Source organism: Oryx dammah, unplaced genomic scaffold (assembly GCF_014754425.2).
Source record: "Oryx dammah isolate SB20612 unplaced genomic scaffold, SCBI_Odam_1.1 HiC_scaffold_23, whole genome shotgun sequence".
NCBI classification, from domain to species: Eukaryota; Metazoa; Chordata; class Mammalia; order Artiodactyla; family Bovidae; genus Oryx; species Oryx dammah.
The window spans coordinates 101,968,401-101,987,815 of NW_024070207.1; the positions used below are offsets into that span (position 1 = coordinate 101,968,401).

The 19,415-nt window shown below is 35.5% G+C and overlaps 1 protein-coding gene across 6 annotated transcripts in view; it reads left to right on the forward strand.

Annotated features, from left to right (window-relative positions):
• The window catches only part of DMD (dystrophin), a 2,254,125-nt gene that overhangs the window by 794,706 nt on the left and 1,440,004 nt on the right, over positions 1–19,415 (forward strand). For all 6 annotated transcript variants that reach the window (XM_040266338.1, XM_040266336.1, XM_040266334.1 and 3 more), the window contains one exon: positions 2,434–2,614. In XM_040266338.1, the coding sequence (XP_040122272.1) occupies positions 2,434–2,614 (181 nt within the window). The remainder of the gene's footprint in view (positions 1–2,433; positions 2,615–19,415) is intronic.

Genomic DNA, 19,415 nt, shown 5'->3' on the forward strand with positions numbered 1-19,415 from the left:
GTCAGAATGATATTTCCTATAATTTACTCTCAGAACTTTAAGGTCCCAGCTGAACATTTGCCCAAATGTTTTATTAGTTTCAAAGTCCCCTTTGTTGTGCAGAATATACTTTGCTATACTGTAGGCTCCTTATATAGCCCCCTAAACAGAGAGAATGACGGCCTTCCATCTGGCCAAATGTAAATCGGGTTATTAAATGTTTCACAGCAGATGTCAATGGTACCATTTGCAAGTCTAGTGTACAAAGTGAATGTCTGTAATTCTGTGATCCAAACCACAGAGTATTACCTTTTGCCTCTTTCTTATTCTTTGTCTATGAATATACACCTACCTTCTCGCACTCGATCAGGAGGCTTTATATTTGAATGGGAGAGATGGGGGTCATCTCCTCATTTATTTAAATGTCTTTCATTTTCACCTACCAGAAGAATTTGATAGTTAGAGATTAACATACCTGAATCAACTCATACTGGTATAATGACATACCAAAATTTCTCTGAAAGTTATCTTTATATCTTCTAAAATAGATAAAATTATCTATGTGATAAATTTATCTCATTCATTCCTAAGACAAATGTTACTTTCTCTAAAAGAGTATGGTAAAGAATCCACCTGCAATGCAGGAGACCTAGGTTCGATCCCTGGGTCAGGAAGATCCCCTGGAGAAGGGATGGGCTACCCACTCTAGTATTCTGGCCTGGAGAATTCTATGGACTATACAGTCCATGAGGTCACAAAGAGTCAGACATGACTGAGTATGCATGCATCCAAATATATATATATATTTATATATATATATACACTTTTTACTTTAATTTCCAGGAAGGTGAGATTTATATTTAGTTCATAATTACTATAATTCTATAAATTTTCCCTTCTAATTGGCTTGTGTTTCCCTGATAGCTCAGTTGGTAAAGAATCTGCCTGCAATGCAGGAGACCTCGGTTTGATCCCTGGGTCAGGAAGATCTGCTGGAGAAGGAAGTCTACCCAATCCAGTATTCTCTCCTGGAGAATTCCATGGACTGTATAGTCCATGGGGTCGCAAAGAGTTGGACATAACTGAGTGACTTTGACTTTCAGTTGGCTTGTGATCCAATTTTTGAATTTTAATTATCCTGTTTTTTATATTTTGAATGGTAAATGATCCTGAAGTACTTTTTCTAGAGGTAGCATAGTTATGATTTCTAAGTGAACAATCATGGTAATAATACTTTAAAAAAGAACATATTGTGATTTCTATGAGTTCAGATTATATCTATATCAGATACTTATGAACTGCAACTTCATTGGAGACAAAAGAGTTTGAAAACATTTATATCAAGAACAGCACTGTTCTGAAAAAATCGAATGCAGGCCACAAATGTGAACTACATGTGTAATTTTAAATGCTCTAGAAATGACATTGAAATAGGAAAAAAAATAGGTAAGTCAGTGAATTTCAATAATATATTTACCCTGATATATCAAAAATATACTTTTAAGATTTAATAATTATTTAAATCTATGTGAGTTTGTATTTTCATACCAACTCTGAAATCTAGTGCATGTTTACAATGACAACACATCTAAATTTGGACTAACTGCTTTTCAGATGCTCAGTAGTCACAGTTGACTAGAGACTACCACACTGGATAGCCTGGCAGAGTGTCCATGTGACTTGATCAAACAAATCAGAATAGTCTTGAGGGTGAGAAGGAGTGTTATTAACAATTATGCCAGGACAACAAGAGTAAAACAGAGCAAAGAGTCCCTCTAATTAAAATGATAGCAATTGCCTATTCAGTCAGAATAAGTAAGACCATACAAAACTTAGATAATTATAGACACAAGTATGTGAGTGTATATACATATTAGTATGTAAATTACAAATATATGTGTACATATATGATTATAATATATATTCTACACATATATGTAATCTATATAACAATATACATGCATATATGTGGCTTAATTTAATATATATGTAGACATATATAGATATATATGTATATATATAATTTATATTCTACACAAATGAATTTAGAGTAGAAAATTGTTCATTGGATAAGCTTATAATTTGAAGCAAAGGTGCACAATTTTGAGATGAGAGTTGTAAAGGAACATCTGTGTTTGATTTATGAAAAAGATGTAAGGTCATTCATAGTGCTTTTCAACTGTATCCATCCATACCTGATGATGTTCTAAATGATGTCATTTTGAAAGTAAAAAATTGTTGTTTACGATGGTATCTGTTGAGTGAAGAGACAAGGTATTCTCAAATTGATGATGTGTGCTGGAGGCTTGTTTGAGCCATCTTGGATGTTTATTATCAATTTTTTGATAAAGGCCTTTAGCTAAGCTTGCATCACTGCCTTTCAATACTTTTCTTTGCAAAACTGTAACGTATGCAAAGTAACAGTATTATTTAATACTCTAAATTATGGTACAGGATGAAGTCAACCGGCTGTCAGCTCTTCAGCCTCAAATTGAGAGATTAAAAATGCAAAGCATAGCCCTGAAAGAGAAAGGACAAGGGCCAATGTTCCTGGATGCAGACTTTGTGGCCTTTACAAATCATTTTAACCAAGTCTTTGCTGATATGCAGGCCAGAGAGAAAGAGCTACAGACAAGTAAGTAAAAATACTTACAATGACTGACTTGATATTTTCCTAATTAGTTACTTATTATGAAAACAGTAAGTACTAACATGAAAGAATATTTTCCATCAAAGAAACCATGCTCCCTACAAGCTGTAGTAACATGTAATGAAATGCTATTGTAGGAAAATGGATACGTTAGATTTCCATTTCTCTCCCTCCATTATAATTTCATGACTATGAGAAACAAATAAAGCTTATGTTGTATAAAGGCATAACTTTTCCTTGGCAAGTTGCAAATTTTACAGTCCAATGTTTGGAACATGGAAGGAAATAAAAGAGCAGTTGAAGCCCTATTAGTAGGTTTTCATCAAATCCAGTTTGCTTCATGTATAAGAATATCTAGCTAGGTGTCTTCTATCAATTTATAGGAAGATTATTATAGCTGTAGCATACATGTGGCAATTGAAACTCAGCCAAAGACAAATTATTCTTTGGGCTGCATTTTACTATTGGATCGTTCTAGCTATACCGTATCTTCTTTTTTTTGGTTTACTGGTAAAATACAACATAAGAGTGGAGCAATTATGCAAATACCTACCATATAACTAGCAAATTTTTCAGGATGTCTCTTTTGTCTTTCACCAATTTGCTCTTAGGATATTAATACACAGTCCAAATACCCCTACTCATCAGCCTACTTTTGAAGACAAAATTTCCTTTGACAAGCAGGTTTTTGAGCACTTTTAAGTATCAGCAAAAGGGTTTTTGAGTCACCATATACATATATGCATAGGTATATATATGTACACACAAAGGAGTATAGAGTAAAACTAGATTTCAAAGCATTAAGGTAAAAATATTTTTTAAAAGTTATACTTAAAGTTGTTATGAGAAGCACAAGAGCGTATATTTGTTTTCGACTGAGACTTTAAATTTGTTGGAACACATGCATTTTTAATTGCTTTCCTTTGTAAATATGCAACAAATTTACCACACAATAACATTTCTAGAATCAGTATAGTGTAATATATGGGCTTTCCTCACTTTCTAATGTTTTTTTTTCCTTTTATTTCCTGGTGAAATCATGTATTGAAAGATGAATGCTTTTTTTATTTTTTCCTTTTACTTCAAAGTCATTTTTTGCTGAGGAGTTTATTTTACTGATAGGGAATGAAGGAATGCAACTTTACAGTCACGTCAGCTCCCTCTAGTGGATTTCAGCGTACTTGGTGCTGGGCTTCTCTAAAATCAATTGGGGAAAAGAATGAATGTCCTAAATTTTCAAACATTGACCTATTTAAGAATAATGCATTTCCATTATCATAAAATTCATAAACCTCCCTTAAAATCAAGTACATGTTAATGGTTATACTGTAACTGGTTTGAAAAGGAGCATATTCACTGAAATTTATTTTAATTTATATAAACTTATTAAGATTTAATATTTCTTCTGTTTCTTTTAAAGGTATTCAAACTGTTGATGTGTGATAACATATTGTATTATAATACTATAATATAAATATATAATAATATATACCTTCTATCTATACAGCTATCAATATATTCATCTATATTATCATATCTTCTCTTTATCTTTCATATGTATGGTGATAGTTTATAAAAAACTGCCAAATATTTTCACTCCATTTTTGTCTAAATAAAATATTCCTCTTTCCACTGTAGTAACCAAAATATCTCTAGCACTGTGATACAATCACTTGGAAAATTTGTTTTGATTCCTTAATAATCATTAACTAAATAAGGATTATATATATTAATTATATGCCATTTATATTTACACATTATATGTAGTATATGTATTTAATATTACTATAAATTATGTATGCAATTTATAGTTGCATATATTATATATTATACATAGATTATATAATTTATATACATATTTTATGTAATTTATGTATATGTATTATGTACACATATAAAAATGGTGAGTAAAAAATTCACCATGTTAAGTCATATTACAGTTAAATTTGTTAACTAATAATTATTTTCAAGAAATTTGCCATATGTATGTTTTCCCTAAACTGACACCAGGGAGTAAATCTCATTACTTGTATCACTACATGGTGCTTTGAACATATTAAGTATTCAGTGAATAAGAGCTACCACAAAGACCTGAAAATCCATCTTGACTTTCATCCCCTCTTTCCTTTTCTTCACTACTGTTCTCACAGTTAAACAGAAACTTGACTTTTTAAGTGTACTTTGAATGGTGAAAATTGGTGTGAGGAATTGGTGGTTGTTACCTGGCAAAAATGATATGAAAAATAACACTAAAAGTTAACTGTGTTCTATATTGATAGCAATTTTTAGTCTACAAACAATAGTCTTATAAATCATCATTCTTAGTCCTTAGAGGCAACCCTTTGAGAATATGATTATTATTCCCATGTCACAAGTGACCCATTAGAGCTCGAATAATGGAAAGGATGTATATATGAAATGGTTTAAGAACTGGAGAATATATTAATGCATTAATATATTAATGCTATATTAATAGCAGCATTATTCATGATAGCCTCAAAATGGAAGCAACCCATATGCCCATCAACTGATGAATAAATAAATTGAGTATATCCATACAATGAAATAATACTCAGCAATGAAAAGTAATGAAGTACTGATACATGCTACAGCATGGTTTTCTTAAAAACATTATGCTAAGTGAAAGAAGCCTCTCACCAAAGACCATATATTATACAATTACATTTATTTGAAATGTCCACACTATGCAGTTCTAAAGAGACAGAAATAAATGAATGGTTGCCTAAGGCTAGAAGATTGAAATGGTAGCATTGCCTCCCAAAGCAATTGCTAAAGCCTTTTCTAGAAACTGCAAACCAGAAAGATCATTTTCTACCCTAGATGAGTTTGGAAAATAGCAAAAAGTTTGTTAGGGTAATCCATTATTATAACAAAGAAGAAATTAAATGTTCTTTTAAATGTAAATATGGAAGCACAGTTTGAAATATGCTTTGAACTCCTTTCAGTTGTGAGGTGGAAATCATGTCAAGGAAATTATTATTTTGTTGTTGTTGTTTGGTGGTTTTTACCAGCCATTGGGAAAGTGGCAGCATTAATTATAACAAAACAAGTGTTTTCTTATTTTCTAAAACTTTAAAAGTGTGTTCTTTTGTTCTTTAACCCTAGATTGCTGACACAATAGTTTTGTTTTCTTCTTTAAAAAAAAAAAGTGACAAGAACTCATAACATGAGATTTATCTTCCTAACAAACTGTTAAGTGTAAATAAAGTGTTAAGTGTAAGTCAGTGTTGTACAGCAGATCTCTAGAATTAACTCTTGCACAATTGAAACTTGGAGGTTTCCTGGATGATGTGGTGCTTAAGAATCAACCTGCAATGCAGGAGACACAGGAGATGTGGGTTAGATCCCTGGGTCAGGAAAACCCCCTGGAGTAAGATGTATATTATCATATGTGAAACGAATCACCAGTCCAGGTTCAATGCATGATACAGCGTGCTCGGGGCTGGTGCACTGGGATGACCCAGAGGGATGGGATGGGGAGGGAGGTGGGAGAGGGGTTCAGGATGGGGAACACGTGTACATCCGTGGTGGATTCATGTTGATGTATGGCAAAACCAATACAATATTGTAAAGTAATTAGCCTCCAATTAAAATAAATAAATTTATATCAAAAAAAGAACCCTATTCCAGTATTCTTGCCTGGAAAATCCCATGGACACTAATTCAATACATAGTTTTGAACACTTGGTGTGTGCCATGAAAATAATGGATACTAGGTATTTAGTGGAGAAAATTAGGAGGGAAATTTATGTTTTCATGGAGCTTATAGGAATGAAGATAGTGAACAAATGAATATCTAAATGATATTATCATAGATTATAATCACTTAGAAAATATTATTCTGGGGTGATAACATTTGAGTCAAACCCCAAGGATATGCAGGAACCAGCTGTATAGTGAGTTAAAGGAAGGATATTAGGAAAAATGGAAATACACACAAATGTCCCAAAGTAGGGAAGTATTTGACATGTTCAAGAAGACAGAAATGAGGTCTGGAGGGAGGAAACCAGCAAATAATGGAAAGATTAGGATAAAATCAGGATGGAGTTCATGCAGGCTATCCCCTAGATGCTCCTGTAAAAAGTTCAGGTTATATTTAAGTGTTGAAATGTCTAAAAGAATTTCAATTAAAGAAATTAAGTAATCTGATTCACATTTATGAAAGATCGAAGAAGGGTCAGAGCAGAAGTAGGTAGGTAGGGGAAAGGAAGGTAGGGGAAATGGTAGCCATGCAGGCATCACCTTGGACTAGAGATGTGTTACAGTAGATAAAGGAAAAGTTCAGGCAGCCCTTGAAGTGCTGATCATCTGGGGAGGTGTAGTAGGAAGTACTCTTACCAAAAATTACAGAGAATCACTTTTGCTTCCTATGGAGATAATGGAAAAAAAAGTTTAGGATGGCCAGCAAAAAGTACTCCCTATGGCCATAATTTCAAGCTCTGTTGTTACTCCCTACTACTCCCTGTTAAGATGCAGAGATTGAGAAGGGAAATAAAGGTTGACTTGAGTTAGCTCTTTCAGCTCCAGATCAGAAACTTGACCTCATTTACTTTTATATATAGGAAAGGAATTCTTTTGTTCTGGAAGAAAAAATCTGTATCACTTTGCTTTTCAAGTCCAGAAAAGAAAAGAAGAAAAGCTGTTTGTAAATGGTCCTTTTGTTTTCATACTGTTGTCTTTATCAATACCACCAACAGCATGAATAATGGACACATTTATTTAAGCTTAATATGTACGTCATGCCATGAGATACAGGAATTGCTCCCTGACCTTGAGAATCTTGAGAACATATGCTAAATGCCAATGGAGCATGAAAAATAAAAAATGTTTTGAACACTTATTTAGCAGGAGTTCTTAAAGATAGGTTTGATGAACCAGAAGGGCTAATATTAAAAAAGGTGGAAAAGAAGCAACCCCCTCCACAAACACTTCCCTTATATCATAATAAATATTTCAGTAGTATAGAATTTATACTTATCACCGTCTTGGTTGTGTATGTGTGCCAAATTACTTCAGTAGTTCTGATTCTTTGCGATACTATGGACTGTAGCCCACCAGGCTCTTCTGTCCATGGGATTCTCCAGGTAAGGATACTAGACAGGGTTGCCAAGCTTCCTCTGGGGGAATCTTCCTGACCCAGGGATCCAACTAGCATCTCTTAAGTCCCCTGCATGGGCAGGCAGATTCTTTATCACTAGCACCACCTGGGAAGCCCACAGACTTGTTTGGAAAATTGTGATGGATGTAGAAAGGGAAAAATTTGTTTAGCAGGTGATTATTAGAGCAATGATTGTGAAAAGATCCAGATTTCAGTTGATTCATTGGTTGTTATTCAGTGGCTCAGTCATGTCCAACTCTTTGCAACCCCACAAACTGCAGCACACCAGGCTTCCCTGTCCTTCACCATCTCCCGGTGGTTGCTCAAACTCATGCCCATTGAGTCGGTGATACCATTCAAACATCTCATGCTCTGTCATCCCCTTTTCCTCCTGCCTTCCATCTTTCCCAGCATCAGGGTTTTTTCTAATGAGTTGGCTCTTCCCATCAGGTGGCCAAAATATTGGAACTTCAGTATCAGTCCTTCCAATGAATATTCAGGATTGATTTCCTTGAGGATTCACTGGTTTGATTGTAAGAGTCTTCTCCAGTACCACAGTTCAAAAGCATCAATTCTTCGATGCTCAGCTTTCTTTACAGTCCAACTCTCACATCCATACATGACTACTGAAAAAACCATAGCTTTTACTAAAGGGACCTTTGTTGGCAAAGTGATGTCTCTGCTTTTTAATACACCATTTACGTTTGTCATAGCTTTTCTTCCAAGGAGAAAGCGTCTTTTAAATTCATGGCTGCAGTCACTGTCTTCAGTGATTTTGCAGCCCAAGAAAACAGTCTGTCACTGTTTCCCCATCTATTTGCTATGAAGTGATGGGACCAGATGCCATGATCTTCATTTTCTGAATGTTGAGTTTTAAGCCAACTTTTTTACTCTCCTCTTTCGCCTTCATGGAGGCTCTTTAGTTCCTTTTTGCTTTCTGACCTAAGGGTCGTGTCATCATAAGGGTGGTGCCATAAGGATGGTGATTCATTGGAGACATGACTTTTAAAAAAAATTCTGAGGTGATCTTGGATAAAATTCCTAGAAACCCATATGCTTTGCTTGTGTCAGAACACATCTTGGACCCTTTATGGGAATGAAGTGTGAGCAGCAGGAACTTTTAGCAGAAGGAGTGGCATAAGTACAAAGACTTGACATTAGTGACAGGTTTTGGTTGATAAATAGGGTATTTATGATGATGGGACTTCGGGCTGAAAGTTCACTGGATTCCAATCACAAAAGACCTTTGATGTCAAACTAAGTAAATAACTTACATGTTGGTTTTGGAAATTCAAGTTTCCATACTTGTGATGTGTTGTTTTGCTAAGCCTTTTTTTAAATTAATTGATTTATTTTAATTGGAGGCTAATTACTTGACAGTACTGTAGTGGTTTTTGCCATACATTGACATGAATCAGCCATGGGTGTACATGTGTTCCCCATCCTGAACCCCGCTCCCACCTCCTTCCCAAGGAAGATTCATATCAATAGTATGTTAATCACACTATGAGTCCCTGTTTCTTTCTCAACATCTTCTGCCAGTGTTCACATTTTAAAGAAATGCTGGTACTATGCCATGGTTTATGTCATTTAATAAGGTTTGGAATTGCCCGAGAAGGTCTTTTTTGGTTACATTGTTTCTTTGTCATTCTTTTAGCTATGAGGGATGGGGAAGAAGTTGGAGTATATTTGATATGGAATAAAAAGAAAGAGAACTTCAACTCAAAAGTTTTTCCCAAGTAGCTATATCAAAGAAGTAGGAAGTGCTGTTGGTTCAGTTAGCTTCTACACATGCACACAGAACTCATACAAGTCATCAGTAATTTCTACTTATAAGTGATGGAAACTTTAAATTGCAGTCAATTTCATATTCACAGCAGAAGTGTCAATGTTTTTAAATGATGTCTCTCTCCAGACTGCTAATAAATATTCTTTTTCTCTCTCCAGATGGATTGCTTTCCCCATCTTCTATGTAAGCACCACCTAATAGAAATATAAGACACATATGTAATTTAAAATTTCCTAGTAGTCATATTAAAAACAGTTAATTGCACATTTTCTTTGAACAGATACATCCAAATATCATCATTTTACCATAGAAACAGAAACTTAAAATTATACAGATATTTCTACATTATTATTGTGCTAAAGTTTCAGAATCTGGTGTCTCTTCGCACTTGTAGAACATCTCTATTCAGACTAAGCACATTTGAAGTGTTCACTAGACATGTGTATCTAGTGGCTACCCTATTGGACAGCATAGTTCTATATTCTTTCTCTCCCTTCTGTCATTTCTGTGACATTTAAGTACCTTTCTTTTCTCTGAGTAGTTTTGTTTCAACATTTTTTTGGTGGGAGATATAGTTGTGATTATCCAAAAATTCCATATATAACCTACTGTTCTGAGATCTCAGCATTATTATGATCACTCTGTTTTACAATGTGAAAACGAATCTAAACTTTCAAAGTAGATCTGTTTACCTTGCTTTTCAGTTAGAGTTCTTTACCCCTTGACACAGACGTGTGTGTATCAGAAAATACAGCATTTAGTTCCACACATGGCTCTCTCTTTTTTTTTTTTTTTTTAGTTAATAATGAAATAATCTTGTCTTGTCTGGGCTCTCCTTTGCTCACCTCTCCTTTCTATTCTCTGAAGTCCCTCACCCTTTTAAGCCAATTGGATAAAGCAGAGGAATTTTTAAACAAAGAATACAAAAGGCATTTTTAGATGTCAATTTGATCATACTTGGTCATCACCATCCTTCACGTGACTACACTGATGGACTGGGGATCAATGGGACTCTTTTTTAACCTTTCAGGATAGGCAGAGTATACAACATGGTAACCCTTAACGTTTACTTTCGTGATAATCCACAACACATGCTTCCAAAACTACCATCACTTGGATTAACTTTAATTTGGTAGGATATATTTCCTTAGCCATAAAACATTAAGAAGGTATCTGTATTTTTAAATGGCACTTTAGCAAATAGAATTGTGGAAACTGTTGTAAGAATCTTTAAGATGCATGATTTATAAGCAATATATAGCTAAATGTTAAATACCCAGTCAGTTTTTCAAGGGCCTGGGCTGGGCCAAATGATGCCAATAGAGCTCTTATGAATTTTTAGGGTGGTTGGTAATTAAATTAGATATGTTTATTGTCTTATTGCTTTCAGTAAAGAGCAAGAAGTTGAGTTTTAAACTCTATTTCTATCCATAAAAGAAAGATTGGGATTTCTCTAGATGAGGTAGGGCTAGTTCTGCTACTGTATTGGAATCACAAGGGCAGCATCCACACACATCTCATTGACTGGTAGGTAGAGCAGCTTATAGCTTATAGCAGCAACTAGCTTCTGCACCAGACTGTTTTCTTTCACTTTAATCTGCAACATAATTAATAATCCTTCACTAGTATTCTCCATTATGTCTAGTTTAAATGAGATCAACTATGTGGTTTATAATCACTGGTAAAATAAACCGTGTGGTTTATAATCACTGTTCAGCTACTACAAGGTAAATCCCATTGGCTAATTAATTCATTTTTACATTTAGGAGGCAAACATGAATAAAATATGTGTGGCTTTAGTTTTATCTTATAAATTAAGAGTCATACATTTTATCTGCAGACCTAGCCTCTAAGTCCTAGATTCATATGTCCCACTACTTCCTTAACCTTTTTTATCTAGACATCCCAGTAAGTTCCAGAAAGATAAGCTCTTGGTGGGCAGCTGTGCAATCAACAACCACTTCCTTCTTGTTCTCTCTAATATCACAGAAAAAAACCAATACTTGTGGAGTTGCACCACCAGGAGACTCAGAATCATTTTGATATTCCCTGTTCTCCACCCACTCCCTCTCCCACTTCCATGTCTGTGCTTTTTATCTCCTAAATAGCTCTCACATCCAAACTTCATATTTATTATCATCACATAACTCCAAACTACTATGGTTTTTTTTTGCCTGGACCACTAAATTATCTCCCCTATGTTCATTCTTGATACTAAGAAACCTGTATTCTACATTTCAACCAGAATTATCTTTCTGAAGGAAAATGTCATCTCACTGTGTGTGTGTAATATGTTCAATGAATTCCATTTGCTCTTACTTTAAAGGTGCCTCAATGGCCCTGCATAATATGGACATTGCCTGCCTCAAATCACAGCCTCATTCATGCTTCTGTTCTTCTTACTCCATATTGCTGTCTCATGTACTGAAGACAGCAAAGGCTTTCCTACCTCAGATCTTGTGTATATAATTCTCCCAGGAGCCCTAGCATAGCTAATTCTTATTCATTCATATCTTTCCTCAAAAGTTAATCCTTATAAGCTCTCAGTCTATATATGATGTTCCTCTTATTCACTGTTGTAATACTCTATATTTCTCTTTTCTAAAATTAATTACAATTTGATCAAAACTATATTAGAAAAGTATCTGGCTCCATGAATAAAATAGAAGCTTCTGTGGTGGCTCAGGTGATAAAGAATTTGCCTTCAATGTGGGAGACCTGGGTTTGATCCCTGGGTCAGGAAGATCCCCTGGAGAAGGGAACGGCAACCCACTCCAATATTCTGGCCTGGAGAATTCCATGGATTGTATAGTTCATGGGGTCACAAAGAGTTGGACATGATTGAACGACTTTGACTTTCACAGAATAGTATCTGGATCCGTGAGTAAAATATGAAATTAATGAATTCAAGAACTCTCTTGTCCTCATTATTGCATCCCTAAAAGGTATAGAGGCCAAAAGATAATTGACAATCAATAAGTACTTGAAATAATGAATTAATAAATCATATGTAATACAGTCAATATTAAATTTACACAGATGTTTCTCATGTATATGAGAGAGAGTTGTGGTTGTTTAATCACTAAGTCATGTCTGACTTTGTGACCCCATGGACTGTAGTCCACCAGGCTCCTCTGTCCATGGGATTTCCCAGGCAGGAATACTGGAGTGGGTTGCCATTTATTTCTCCAGGGGATCTTCCCAACCCAGGGATTGGACTTGCATCTATTTCTTCACTTGGTTTATAAATATTCTCAGTAAACTTTTAATGTTTAATGGCTACTTAGCATTTTATGGTGTCATTAATTTCTAATTTGCATAGCTATTATCTGGACATGTGGGTTCTGATTTTTGTAATTATAAATTATGCTGTTATGAATTTTATATACTATGCCTGTTTGGGGATTGGGGCAAGTACTTGTTTCCTTAAAACATTCATCCATTCAGCAAATATTGAGCACCTTCTGAGGGTGTGGGGCTTCCCTGGTGGATCAGATGGCAAAGAATCTGCTTGCAATGTAAGAGACCCGGGTTTGACCCCTGGGTCGGGAAGATCCTCTGGAGAAGGGAATGGCAATCCTCTCCAGTATTCTTGCCTGGGAAATTCCATGGACAGAGGAGCCTGACAGGCTACAGTCCATGAGGTCGCAAAGAGTTGGACACGACTGAGCGACTAACACAACACTCTCGCATTGGCAGGTGGATTCTCTACCACTGAGCTAGAGAGAGACTTTTTTTTTCATGCAGTGGTGCTCATATTTCCATAGAAATCTAACATTCCTGGTTAGACTGTGATAAAAGTTGTTGCTTTATCCAATTTCAAAATGGTAGAATTTAGATCATGATATTTTCCCTTTTCAAAAGAATTCCAGGAGAAAACAAAAACACGTGTGTGTGCATTTTCTCATCCTCTCTTTCTCTGTCTTTACAATATGAGGCGCACTATATGTTTTCTTTGCTGTTTGTTCATTTTTAGCCAGACTAATAAATTTTAAATTTAGAAATGAATTGTACCAGGAAAAAAAAATCACTGAAATTAAAGAAAATCTACCTTAGTAATCTAGAAACCGCTGCAGTTAGAAAGGATAAGAGAGATAAATAAGAAAGTCAATTTGAGCTATTCAAAATTTAGAAGGCTCCATAGGAATTAGAAAGACTTAATAGTCTGAATTCTCCAGGTAAATTCTTTCTTCTCATGTTCAAATTCTATGCTTCACTAAACACATGCTTCCTTCTGTGTTGCTGGCAGAGCATTCTGTTTTTAAGCTCAAGGTTATACTCTTTAACCTGCAGTCATTTGTTCAATGAATACTGAGTCCTTGCATGGCAAGATAGTGGTCGCTGGGGCTAGGTCACTAAACTAAAACCACGTGTTCCTTGGTCTCATAACGCTTGTAATCTTGGGAAAGATGCAGCCATTAATCACAAAATCATGGCTATTTTTATACATCTGAGATGTGTGTTTGGATGGAAAAGTCTAAGGCCAGGCCTCTGAAACTAAATAAAGAAACCTTATCCAGGCTGGGAAGATCTGAGAAGATTTCCTTGAGAATGATCTGGTGGACACAGAAGCTGAAAGATGAGAAGGAATTAGTGAGACTAAGGGTAGGACGTGCTGGCTAGCTAAGAATGACAGAAGTCCTGTGTCCATGGAGCACAGAGACAGAGAGTTATGCAAAGTGAGCCTAGAGAGGTCATCAGTCTAGAAGGACCTCTTAAGAGCTATGGAGAGGGTTCCAGACATTAATGGGAGAAAACTGAAACCATGCTGATGGATTTTATGCTGTGATATAAAATCATACATCAGTTTTGCATTTTTAGACACTGATCAACAAAGATTGAAAGGAAGCAAATGTACACATGGAGAGACTAGGAAGGCTCTTTCCTTGTGTGGGTTTTTGCTTGAGCTAAATAAGTTACCTCTGAGATACTAACAAAGGCATTTGATCTTTCCACAAGTTGCCCTGTCTTCTCTCAGAATAGAGTAGAAGTTTACTTTAGCTCCCAGCGGGAGGACTTGACGTCTTGCATCGGCATACTGATCAGAAGCAGTTATATAGAAAAAGATCAACAGTTCAGAAACTGAAAGATTTCCCTTCTCATTAAACTGAAAGATCAGAAGGAAGCTAAAAAAGGAAAGATAAATCAGGGCGTCCCTTAGAAGTGAAGTGGACTGGAAGGTGAGATTGGAGCCCATTGGGTAACTATTCCCACAGCTCTTCAGATGTAAGGATTTCCTGGTTGATGAACCTGTAGAGGGGTAGTGAGGTAGGCAGTTCAGAAACTATGGACTCCTTTCAGTTCTAGCTCTCCTCAAAGCATCGCACCTGTGAAACAGCCAGGCGTTTACTCAGGATGCAGATAATGAGGAAAAGAAGTGTCCAAATATCCCCAATCAGAATACAGAATAAGATTTTCCATCCATGCAACATGGTATGTAGAGCCCACATGCAATGGTGGTCTGTAGTACTTCCTTCATCAGGGTTTTGAAGAGAACCTGAGACTCTGTGTGATGTAAATTATTCATTGAATAATGCAAGATAATACATGCTTTGTTAACATATTGTTTAAATTAACAGAAAGAAAAAGATAGTAATACCAGGTTGTGGTTATTTCCTAACACCTAGCTAGAATTCTGTTAGTTAGTAGAAGAAAGATTGATCAAATGTATCATTTAATAATTTAGAACGTTTCAGTGTTCATCTTCTTCTGGATTTTAGAGATTTTTGTTGTGTGCTGCTCTGTGCTGAAAATAATGGATTTTTTCACTTTATGGCAGTTTGTCTGCTTATCTATCGATTGATCGATTGATTGATTTCCTTTCCTCCCTCCTTTGATCTATTACATGTAGGTGGATGCTGACTGAGGTTTGGACAATCTGTAGTATTATAAAATAAAGTAACCATTTTTTAATTGTATTCTGCTATGCTACCTTATCACTTTGGTAATAAGCTAACAAATCTGAAAATCTTTATTTCCTCATTTAATGTAGGTACAATTACACTTATAATCTTTCCCCAGGATACTACTAATACCAAGATTATCCTCAGTATAGTCTAAACACTTTTCCAGATACATAGTTAATATGCTGTGTAATATAATAAAGTATGCCTGATATATATATTTTAAATGACCACTAAGTATTAGTGAAGTCGCTCAGTCATGTCTGACTCTGAGACCCCATGGACTGTAGCTTACCAGGCTTCTCCTTCCATGGGATTTTAGTATTATCCAGTACTAAAGCAAGGCTGTTTAAATAAACCTAAACAAAACAATTTGATATTTTTTGATACCATTTCCCTTATTCTTTATCTATTATGATTTGATTTTTCATCTGATCATAACTCTCTTTGTAGGATAAAGTGGGAAAAAACTTTCAAATTCACTCTGTGTGTGTGTGTTAGAGTATCCATATGCTTGCATAGTATGTGTTCATGTGTGGACATTTTGTGTGTAAGTGTAAATTATTTCAGAGCAATATCTTTGGTTTGGCTATGTATCTGGTTCTCTCAAATAAAATTAGTTCAAAGGAAACTACTCCTATCTGCAAATGAAAGAACATGAGTGTCTCTATTCAGTATTATTAACCTAGATGAAACTTTGTGTTAAACTCTTACAGTTTTCTGCTTAGCCCTGAGTGTGTCCCTTTCACTTTCTTGTTATCTTGCATCTCCCTTCTAGCTACTAATAATAGCAAATATACTATGTACCCAGCAATGAATGCAGTAATAAGCAAATAGAGAGACAAATTTAGAATAAAATGTGGCATCTTATTAAGGTCTACAGAGGCCTTCTGCGGTCATAGTTCCCAATGACTTCCCTGCCCTATTATCCCCCCACACTCTACTTTGCTCACTTTGTTCTTGCTATACTTGCTGTGTTCTCCCATTTTGGACTGTTAGACTTGTAACTGTGCTAAGTCACTTCAGTCGTGTCCAACTCCATGGACTCTAGCCCGCCAGGCTCCTCTGTCCATGTGATTCTCCAGGCAAGAATACTGGAGTGGTTTGCCATTTCCTCCTCCAGAGACTTGATATTACCTGAAAACCTTTCCTCTCTGTATTCATAAGGCTCCCTTCTTCAGTGCTTTTAAGTCTGTTGTCAAGTGGTACTTCCAAGGAGAGGACTTTTTATTCACTATGAGTCTGAGGGAACTCCGGGAGTTGGTGATGGACAGGGAGGCCTGGCGTGCTGCGATTCATGGGGTCGCAAAGAGTTGGACACGACTGAGCGACTGAACTGAACTGAGTCACTTTCTATCCTTTTTAATTTTAGTTTATATTTTTATTCAAAGAGTTTTTGTAACATATAGGCTTTTTTCAAATAATGAAAAAATATAAATCTGCACTGCATACTGAACTGCTTAAGAAATGGAATATTGCTAAAACCACTGATGTACTTGATTGCTCCTGTCAAATTCCTTTCCCTCCCTCCACGCCCACCCTCACCATCATCTCCAGGGAGATCTTTTGTCTGTCTGTCGTTCTCAGTGTCATTGCTTGCTCTTCCCATGAAAACTACACTTCCTAGGATTCTTTGTTTAAATTGGCTACCTGCTTGATTTAGTCAGTGGAAGACACTTGGAGGATACTGAAGGTGAAAAGAGGAGAGAATCTACAATATTCTCTTCCCCTCTCATTGTTTAATGGTGCATCTCCATCACTGACTGAGAATGAATCCTCCATTTCTAGCCCCCTCTAGAAACAGTATACCTCAAGGACTCTGCATCCCCAAAGAGAAGCCCCCTGTGAATTCAGCTCCTGCTGGGTGGTTCCAATTATTGGTTTCTTGTGACACAGTCTCACACCTCCTCCCTTTGTCTCTCTGATCTTGAAGATGATAGTGGCTTCCATTGCTAATCTGTTGATTACTCACCAACCCTTGTGTAAATCCTCATTTACCCCAAGATTTTCATATCTAATTCTCTATCTTAAATTCCTTTTTATTGCATTTTCCAGAAGGATCTTCCCCACTTATTTCTGATTTCCCCATTTATTACTATTAGTCATTACAGTCTCTTGATTTGTTTGTTAATTTCCTAACTCACCAATTAGATTTTGAGCATCATGAAAGCCAAGACTTTGCTTTTAAAATTTTTACTTCTTGCTTCCCTGGTGCTCAGAGCACTGAATAAATATTGGCTGAATGAAGGCATAATAAATGACTTCCATTAATTCTCCCCAAAGTATTTCCATCCCTGTTTTTATAAATGATGCCCCAATGTTAAGTAATTTGCCAAAGCTAGTGAATGGAGACCCAGTTCCAAGGCACAGGCTTACTGAACTGCAGAATCAGACTTGCTAATTGTCATGTTATGCAGCCTGTTTCTGTACAAACAGAATAGAGAAGCAGTTCTGTTCGATGTTCATAAAAGGACCTGTTGATCTTTTTAAAATAAAAGTAACCCTAATATCTTCATCAATACTTTATATACTTATCTTTCTCTCCGACATATATCAATCATCTGGATAAAATGGAACTGATGCCTATCACCTGTGGCATGCTTCTGATAAATGTAGTTTCCCAATCATTGCCCCAAGGGAAAGTAGCACTGTTCGATTCAACATACCTCCTGTGTCTCTACCCATAGACCCATCTCCTTCTAACTCTTTGTTTCATCATTACTAAGTACTCCTTTACTTCAGTACTATTCCTGAGAGTCATCTTTGTTTTTATAAATAGTTACCTAGCATTCAAATGTATCTCGTCAATAGAGACAGAGACACATTATTTGTATGAAAGAAAGCAGGGAGGTCTAAAGTACCACAGAGACCTTTTGACATCCTTCCATATGAAATCAAAAGTGCTCAGATTGACAAAGGCCTCTAAAAATAAATTTGAGCATGAACTGACAAATATAAGTCCATTGAGTACAATTCTCAGTATCCTTCTCTAACACACTTTCTAAAAATGTACTTTCCATTTGAAAATGCCACTGATTAGCATGCAAAATACTTTCCTACATTCTTCTCCTTTAGTTTAGAAGGAATTGGTATATAGAAGTAAAACCCATATGCTATCTGTTAAAAATAATATGGTTTAAATAATGCCATTTGATCTAGTGATTTGAGATAGTATTTTGTACTGTGGCTTTATCTATTTAGGACAATTCTCAGCCATTATCTCTTCAAATATGGCTCCTGTCCCACATCTCTCTCTGTGATTCTGGGATACATTTATGTTCATTTTGCTGTTTTTTTCTATGTCTTTTATTTTCTCATCTTTATTTTCCATTCTTTTGTCCCTCCATGCTTCATTCCATATATATATATACAATTTATTTTTGGCCTATCTTCAGATTTACTAATTCTCTGTTTAGCTTGGTCTAATCTGCTTTGAAACCCATCCACTGTTTTGTTACTTTTCACTTATTGCCTGTTTAGTATAATCTCTTTTTTAATCTCCTTAAACCACTTAAGATCATTTTTATCATTTCCAGTTTTCTAACAAATTTCTCCACCTTGAACATAGTCAGTAAGCTACTAGTCACATAATCTGTATGGGTGTGTGTATAAAATACAAAATAATATATAGTAATAGATAGTATATATAAATATGCATTTTAGATTTTAAGCATGTATAACTATACACAATGCACACATTGTACTTTCCCATATATACTTTTATTCCCTATGTATAATTGGAATGAATGTATGTGTGTATACATATATATACACATGTTAGAGAAAATGCATTGTTTATTGGTGGGTGTGACTTTAAAATTAAATAATCTTGGCTGAAATCCTGGCTATGACACTTACTAGATGTTTGACTGTGAGCAAATCAGTTGGCCTTCTTTTATAACCTAGGTTTCCTCAAATGTAAATGGAATAAAAATGCATGTCTCAGAGGTTTACTATAAGAATTAAGAGTCATAA